The 9,030-nt window shown below is 36.5% G+C and overlaps 1 protein-coding gene across 1 annotated transcript; it reads right to left on the minus strand.

Annotated features, from left to right (window-relative positions):
• Positions 1-1,797: 1,797 nt before the first annotated feature.
• LOC136060905 (fibrinogen-like protein 1-like protein) lies at positions 1,798-7,248 on the minus strand. The gene is made up of 3 exons (XM_065755708.1): positions 7,235-7,248; positions 5,358-5,560; positions 1,798-2,976 (listed from the first exon to the last, which is right to left on the minus strand). Exons 2-3 carry the CDS (start codon positions 5,503-5,505, stop codon positions 2,276-2,278), a joined length of 849 nt encoding a protein of 282 aa, XP_065611780.1. The 5' UTR covers positions 5,506-5,560; positions 7,235-7,248; the 3' UTR covers positions 1,798-2,275.
• Positions 7,249-9,030: the final 1,782 nt, after the last annotated feature.

Raw genomic sequence — 9,030 nt, forward strand, 5'->3', positions numbered from 1 at the left:
CTTTACTTTCTATAGAGATAGAAGTAATATGAAGGAGTCACTTGGGTATTAGGAAAACCAAATGACTTTCCTCAGAAGTTCATAGTAGATGAGCTGGAGTTAACATTTTCTGTATAGTCAGTGGCTTCTCCATTTGAAATGTCCTCCTAAACTTGAGCTCCAAAACAATATGGCCTGCTCTTTAAAGGCTCTAGAAAGAAGATGAGTGGATTGGGAAATTCCTAATTATTTTCATCCTCAGTCCTAAATCCAGCTCTTTAAAGTATTTTCCATCCTTTCTTCACTTAGAAGCATGGAACATACCACCCTCCATGACTTCCATTAACACAGTTCAAGCACTGACTTTAATCTTTGTCATGGTTTTGACTGCAGGTCTATTAATACCATTTATTACTATACATTAACGTGATTCCTATACTGGAATTCAGTGTCAGCAGATGTCTGTAGGACTTCAGCAAACAACAGAGTGCCTCCAAAACTGGACAGCTGGATTTGGGCTGGTGATGCCTAAGTTTTTCATGCAGTGTACCTCCACAGTTCTTTTTCTGCAAAACCCTCCAAGCAGGATTAATGAGCTCCAGAGAGGTTGTTTGCCTTTGAGGATCAGGTGCAGCCTGCTGGCTTTCAGAGTGTATTTCTGCATGAAGATTATTCATGACAGTTTTTGGCAGTTGAGTGAGAATCTGGATACCTTGATGGGAACTTGGGTAAAAGCTATGGAAGACTTGATGATTTTCTTGTACCTTCATTACAACTTCGGACATTTCACGATGCAGCAGAATCCACATTAATTTGACTTAATTACATCAATTCCACTCATTTCAGCCATTCATTCATTTCTTCCTCTATTAAAATTATTTTTTCAAACACGATTTGAAGGGGAAAAGATTATCTGCTGCAAAATATACATATGCTATATTGGCCTCACCTGCACAACTTATATGTATCTCTTTCTGAAAATGTTGCAGTGCATTATAAAAAATAAAATTTTCTTTCATGACTTTTCCATTTTCCAATTATTTTCTCTTCTTAAGTAATCCTGCCAGGCTTGCTCTTCGCTAAACACAATACATGTTATTTGTCTCTGAATTCATTTTCATGGAAATGACAAGATTCCATTTTTTAACTACAAAACAGAACTTTGCCAGTATCTGTTGCCCGAGTTTCTGCAGTTGAAAATCTAAAATAAAATACAAGATATTCTAATTATTCTTCTGGCAATTTGTACAATACAACAGTGAAAACTCTTAAGTAGTTATTCAGCTATTTCAATTATATTGAAATGTGTGAAATAACCCCATCATATGTACAAGTTAACAAGATTTTCAAGGTTACCAAAACCAGAATCCTTTTATTTATTATTTTAAAATGGATAAATTCATCAAGAAATTTAAAGGCTTTCTCTTTGTGTTTCCATCAGGAAAAAAGGCACTGTTTAAATAAGCTCAAGGTTGAGTGCCAAAACAACTGAAACTAGCACATAAGTAAAGCCAATGCTACTCTTATCTCACAATGGTATTAAAAACAAAAAAAAAGATAAAAGAAGATAAAGCTAGAGTTTTTGTTACTTCATGGAATAGGAGGAAAAATTCAGAGGAGCTGTGGGCTAGTAGCCTTTGCTTGGCCTTAGACTAGTCGCTTTTAATGGGAAAGCTGATGAGGCCATTAGCTCTCAAGGAGGAACAAAATACTGTGCTAAATAATTCATTAGATATCAGATCATTAAAGAGTAGAGATAAAAAAAAGTCAGTGAGTGAGGAAAGAAGCCACTGGAGATAAGACTTATAGCAATTAAAAATATTAAAGTATCTTTCACTAATGGTAAAAAGGAAAGGCTTTTTGCTACCCTATGGTACACAATACTCTCTGATAAGCATTTTGTAAATATAGGTAATTCCCTTGAAATTTCTTCCCTGCATAATCTGTGAAGATGTGCAGTTAATGATGAACATTCATGCTGCAGCAAAACCTAAAAATTTGTGTGTATGCATGTGTATCTGCTACAAGACATTGTCCCCTGGATTTCATACCTAACTCCTCTTATAGCCAAAATACTATAAAATGGGTAGTGTAAATCTTTTGTTAAAGGTCTTCTATTCTCATTTTTGTGATTGGTAGATATCTTAATGTTTTAGGTCCTATCCTGGACAGTACGGTGTCACAAAGCCCTTGCATAATCTATTTTTTTCATCATGATTACTTATTTAATTAGTATGATTTTACTTTAGTTACTTGACAAAGAATCCACGTTCCATTCAAATGATACATGGCTCACCTACAGTTCTTCCTTCTGACACGGACAAGAGTTAGTTGCATACGATAGGTTGTGGTCAACAGGTTTGACCATCATCCATGAAAACTTACACAGATTCTTCTTGTTGCAGTCCTTTTGCCAGTATATCACATTCCTACGGTTTAGATTTGCCCCAGCGCATGCGTCATACCACCATCCTCCCCCAGGAATACCATTGTGTTCTAATTTGGCACAGTTCTGAAAGTAATTGTCATTGTCTCTGTCCTTGGTGGTGAACTTCTGGTTGTCGTGGAGGTAAGCTTCTGTGTCCAGAGTCAGAGCGTCAGTAGCATTGCCTTTGTACAGGCCGACCCTGATTCGGTATTGAGCCTCTTCACCTTCAATACGGAATGGTTCATACTGTCCCCATTTGATTTCAGCATTTACGTCTACAAGCTTAACTCCAAGTATGTATTGCACAGAGCTGCCAGTTAACTGATGCATGTACTCATTTCCTAACCAGTGGTTGTCATGAACAGAGCCAAATCCATATTTGTAATCCTGCCAGGTCCTATCAAAGTCGACTGTACTGTTGGCTGTAATGTGCTGGATTACTGTCCAACCACCATCCTGCATGTTGCAAGAGACAACAATTGGGTCTTCCTTTGGTTGGATGATATAAAGACCATCTCTGGAATTTCCTCTGGAGCGCTGAAAAATTTCAAAACAGTCCCTTGGATAGTCTAAGTAGGAAAAAAAGTTTTAAATTAAATTTCATAATTATTTTTTAACACTGTCCTCCAGAGTGAGTGCATGATTGCCTCGATCTGGCTGGAAACTGACTCAGACTGATTTCAGTTCAGCTGGTGGGCATACACCTGGTTTTAAAAGGGGATGATCTGAGGGCAGAAGACACAGGAAAGTTTCTAAAAGGTTGTGTTATAATTTGTAATACTAAAGTGTGATTTTATTTATGGTGCAAATATGGTTGTAAAGCCAAAAGATACAAATAGACTGCTCCTTTTCCTCCAGTTCAAACAGTCACTCTCTTGCTTCTAAGTAGGCATGTGACTATACTAGGAATTACTTGTGATTTGTATTTAACAAAGAATTTGTGATTTATATTTAACAAAGACGTAACTATTTTATGTCTCTATTGGAAATTTTTTTAAAGATCACCTGTGATGTAATATGACAATTTTTCAGACCTAAGAAATTCTTTGTTATGTCCTGAAAATAACAGATAGGAATTTAGATACTATATTTAGAACTCAGATGGGTTTGTTTTCACAGAAATCACATTTCTGTAAAGCTGGAATATTTCAGGGAAAGCATAGCAAGATGCCATTTTTTCTTCCTAAAAATTTTCAAAAAACAATTAGAAGAAAAAATATTTGCAAATATAAAAATTATGAAAGCTCAGAAAACAACTTTTCCTTGACTAAAACATTGACCAGAGAACCCATCTAATCCTTTACTGAACACATTCTTCCCTGGTTTAAGCTGTCACATACCATGAGGGCAGCTAAATCTTTAATCAGCCTTTGTTTCGTTAGGGTAAATTCTGTTAGGATAAGAATGTTCTGCTATTATTTAGTGTAAGATAAATCTTCTGGTCCTTCATTGTTTTAGAAGCCTTTCAGCTGCAAATTTATCTCCTAGAATGTGAATTAAATTTACACACAGTAATGCAGATGGACTTATATGGTGCCACTGATTTATCCCTAGTCTTTTTAGAAACACTTCTGCTGATGAATTCAAGGACTGAACTTATAGCACTTAGCTTCCGTTAATCTAGACTTCAATCTTTGGATCTTTGTAACTAGTAAGTCCTGGAATTCCATACTTTATTTTTTATCACATCAGAATCAGATATTCTTGAGTAAAGCTATTTTATTTTCTGCAATATTCTGCCTCTTTGTATTGACATTTCTCTACAGCATGCAGGGAATTAAATTTTATAAGCATATTCCTATTATTGATTCAGTACACTTAGTAATACTAAAAAAGTTCACCTAGAAGCAAAGTGTTCTTGACTTTATTGCTTACTTTTCTACCCAAGTCATTGCCCTTCTCAGCTTCTACTGAAATTACAGTGCACCACTACCTTCTTTGATTAATATTAGTGTATGAAGTATTGTTCTGTAGTCTTCAAAAATTCCATCTGGACTAAACCTACTGAATACTATTATTCATAGTATCCCTCGTTGTGTTAAATACAGTCTTTTAAATTTGATATTCAGACATTTTCTGGTGCTTCTAAGCCACTCAGGGCAGATTTACAGAAGTATACAGGCTTTCTGAGGTCTTGCTTCTAGGCCTTTCATTGCTTAATAGAATCTCCAGCCATGAATAAATTACTTTGTCTCAATACTATCTGCAAGAAATTATCACACATCCTGAAAGAGAAGGGCTTCATACATAGTCGCATAAAAACTGGACCACAGTTTTCAGAGCATTCACCTGGTAGACAGTCTGACACCAAAACTGATCCTGCAAGTTTATAGAATGATCATTTAAGTATATAGTGGTCTTCAAGCCAGCGATATACACAGTGACACTTGTATTTACTCAGTGAATGTTATTTACGGAAAACAGAACAGCATCTACCAATAGACTGAGAAAACTATTTAAGGTGGTTGTTACAGGATTAACTTGAAAAGTGAACTTTACAGACCCTCAAATGCTACCAGTCAAAGGAGGAAAACGAACCAAACACACTACTCCTTTTGTCTGCATTTTATGTGGGATTTACTCCAGTAAATGTGTTAGAAAGCCGATCAAGTTGGACCAGGCAAGCTAGGTAGGCAGAGCAATATCTCAGTTATAAGCATCAGTGAGATTTTGGTCCTGAGGTGACAGATGTAATCAAGATACGATTGTCAGTGAATAAGTTTTTAAAGGCAACAAAATATTTTTTAGACAAATGCTTTTTAACTGTTAATTCCTCTCGAATTAGGTGGCAGCTAACAATGGATTTAAAGATTTTGAACTTTGGGATAGGGTATATTCATATTTCAAAGTACTGTCGCAGGGCAAGCTTTCAAGTATGCTGAAAATACTCCACAAAACAATACAATAGAACACAGCACACACCCAGATCACTCACTCTTTTCATGAGTACCTTTTTCATTGATATTAGCCAGACTACCATAACCTCTTTGAGAGAGAAGGTGGGCATTAGCCAAGATCACTGCCTCTTCCGTGGTCACCAACGTGGTGCAAAGAGAGAGCAGGATCGGAACAAATCCCGCTGAACTCTTCAACAGCATCTTCCTTCTGAGTCAGTCCTCCTGCAGCGATCCACAGCTATAATACAGACTGAAACTGAAAATTGAAAGGTTTATGACCTTTAGTACAGCTCCCTCTCTTTCAGGAGAAAGGTATTGAAACACCCGGTTTCAACATGGTGAGCCTCTGACAAAACTGGCTTCTTCCATCTTTCAAGAGCATCTCCCTTTCCTGATGTTTCACACTACTTCCACCTGGTGGTTGTTCTGATGTGTATTGTGTCACTTACACTGTACCTCACATCTCTTACCTAATTATCTGTGACAAAATGTAACAGAAAATAATGACATAACTTAAAGGACATTTTAGATTTATCAGAACTGAAGTTTGCTTATTCCCCATATGCATAAATTGTATTGAAGCAGAGGCACTGATGGACAAGCTGGCACAAACAGAAGCACTTTCTCTGCCAACTATCTGTAGATCAAACAACACTCAATCTCATGCCTTTCTAGCACCATGACTATTCCCATACACTGAAGAATTCACTTCAACAGTTCTGGACTATGTTCTGGATGAATTTCCATACATAGCTGTAAAGAGTAGGTCACAGGCTTAACTCACAGGCTTAAATCAGATCTGGAAAAAAAAAAAAAGCTCAATAAACAAAGCAAAAAAGGAACTTTTCCACTTTTCTTCAATCTCCTCAAGACACAGGGGGGTTCAATATATAGAATCAAAAGAGCGTTGAGCCTCATTTTGTCCTCCTTCTTGAGTTACATTTTTAGTAACTCTTTAAACAATGCAGAAAGAAGTCTCAGGCTGTTATTGGGGTCCTCACCTAAGCAAATTCCAGTCTGACTGAAGAGGAATTTCTGTATCAGTGAAAGCTCAAAGTGAATTCAGAGTGAATTGGGATAACATTTCCCATGTTCTCCAAGGTCAAATTTGCTTAGAATTTAGCCAAACCCCTTAAAAGAAGACTGAGTGTATATCTCTAGCAAGGAGTTCTTTGGTCAGAGCTTATTTCCTGCCGGCATCAGCACAGAGCCTACTCAAGCCAGCTCCTTTCTCCACAGTGGTTTACATTGCAACAGAGCCACATTCCTTGTGAATCTAAGGATTCAGCAGCAGATCTCGTAAACAGTTTTCCAGAGTGAAAAAGAGTTGAGTGCATTTTTTAAAATGTTCAAAATATATCACTGTAATAGAAGTCAGGCTTGAGAATTAATTTTTATACTTACCAGACAGAAAACCAGCAAAACAGAATTTGCTTATTCTACTTACACCTATACAGTAATAATTCTGATTTACTATTAACATTCAATTTCCTATTATATTCAAAGTAGGTTATTTGACATCGAGAGACTGTTAAAAAAAATAATAACTTGCCATGAAATTCAGTGCACAGTTTCCCCCTACAGCACTTACGTTGTGTTGTGTTTGCATTTCCTGTCATGTACCCCCCTTCAATGAAAGTTTCTTTTTTTATTTTAAAAATTATTATTATTAAAAATGACTGTAAACCTAAACCAACCCCACCAACGTTATAAAGCTCCAAAAAAAAAAAAATCTGTATTTGGATCTAGAGCTTCAAGGTTAGCTGTTTGTTTCTTTTAGCATTTTTGTGCAAGTCAGTCTTTTTTCTTCCCTCATATTTATAGTGCCCATTGAAATGATTCACAGATCCATTTAGTTCTAGAAATGAAATTGGTATTGTGAGTTATTAAGAAAGCAACCAAGGAAAACAGCATTAGGAAGGCACCTTACCTCTTTCAGTGAAGCATGACAAAGAAACAAGTGCACGAGTGTATGAGCTCATACTCTACAGTTGTACTTTGCCTGCTGCTCAAGTCCAGGTGAATAAATCAGCTCCAACATATTATCTCAAATGTAGAAAGGTAGCAAAATTGCATCTTCATGATTTCACACTGTGCTTACTCTGGTGCACTTTGTTCTGACACATCACACCTGCAAGTAAGAATACATGAATCATAAAGAACAAAGTTCTTCCATGAGGATTAAAATAACATCACAACTAAATTAACTACCCTGATCAATACATACATTATTTTCCTGAAAATAGACATAGCAATCGCAAAGAAGTTTTGTTCCAGAAAAGTATTTATGTTGCCTATACAATTGGAGATAGATGCTGAGAAGTACTACCTCATTTTGCCCAGATAAATTGACCAGATGCTATATTGCTAATGACATGTAAAGTCATATAACGTCAACTTGATTTTGAAGCATAAGGAGCAAACCGATCAAACCAACCCCAAACCATGTTGTTCCTTCAGGCTCATTCACATTAAAGCAAGAAATTAAAACATGAAGTACTACCTCGAAGCTATAGAAAGAGAAAAAGAAAGCAAAAGCAGAACAGGCTGGACAATAGGTTTCTATTTGAATTTAATTGGATTAAGAAGAGTTTATTAACACTCATTTGCATCAAAACCATACTGAAGTAATTAATTGTTGCTATATATTCTTGTACTGGAAGGTTGTATTGTTTATCTGGACAACTTCTAAATGATATCTAAAATAGAGTCAAGATGAGCCAACACATTTGTACTCCTTGATCCAACCTGCAGCCCAGTTTGAGAACTTCCTACCACTGAATAAAAACCCCACAATTAAAATGTAGAGAACACATCAGTCCTATGAAAGCTCTACTAATGGATTTGTTCTGTGCATAATTTCTGTTCTTCAATTATTCATTCTCAGTGAAATTTATATGAAGATTTATATTGTATAGACAATTAAATACATGCATGTAACAGAATGTATTATGGACTATTTATTTATAACATTGAAAACTCATTGATATTTCATTTTTAAAGTACAAGCAATGCTTTACTATACATGTGAATGGTCACTAGGAGTCAGAGCAGTAATTTCTTTCTGGCACTGTCAATCACACTGAAAATGTGAACACATTTGCTATGCTTCTGGCATCATCACAGATTCATAGAATTGCTTGACCCTTAAAAGTCATCTAGTCCAACCACCCTGCAAACTTGCTGAGGGTACACTCAAAGATCTTTCTGGAATATCATGCTACAGAAGTGCAGGAGAAGGCACCTTCCCACTCTGTCCATTTAAAATGCCATTGACTTTAGTGGTGACAGGTCTCCTATCACCTAGCTATAAATTGGGATACATGTTTGTTTTTTTGCCTTTGATTTCTACATTTTCAATCACCATATATCTCCTCCCATCTTTTACTGTCTTCCTCTTTACTTCTCTTTGATTTCCACACTTTTTATCTGAACTGGCAGAATAGAAGTAAAGTGGGGAGCATTTAATTAGAAGAGAACAGGGTAACAGCAGTTGTTCACTTGTGCTCAGAAGAGCAGCAATTTATGTGGATGAAATCTGTGAAAAACAAAAATCATTATATATCACCCCTCAGGGGGCATGAGTGACAGGCTGGGTGAGGGAACCCTGTAAGGTGCAGGGAGTGTACCACTTGGCTGTGTGCCGTTGTGAAATGGACCAGTTGCAGGGCAACTCTGGCACATGACCTGTCCTGCAGATGTCCCAAATGAACAACTTTTCCCTAG

The sequence above is a fragment of the Cyrtonyx montezumae genome, unplaced genomic scaffold (genome assembly GCF_038088225.1).
Source record: "Cyrtonyx montezumae isolate F1298 unplaced genomic scaffold, pur_monq_1.0 scaffold_10, whole genome shotgun sequence".
NCBI lineage: Eukaryota > Metazoa > Chordata > Aves > Galliformes > Odontophoridae > Cyrtonyx > Cyrtonyx montezumae.

Bases quoted from the DNA above. Each gene is read 5' to 3' on its own strand.
- LOC136060905 (XM_065755708.1), bottom strand. From the start codon at position 5,505: ATGCTGTTGAAGAGTTCAGCGGGATTTGTTCCGATCCTGCTCTCTCTT. The intron at 2,977-5,357 runs GTACTCATGAAA...TTTCCTACTTAG, and splicing joins GGCTAATATCAATGAAAAAG to ACTATCCAAGGGACTGTTTT.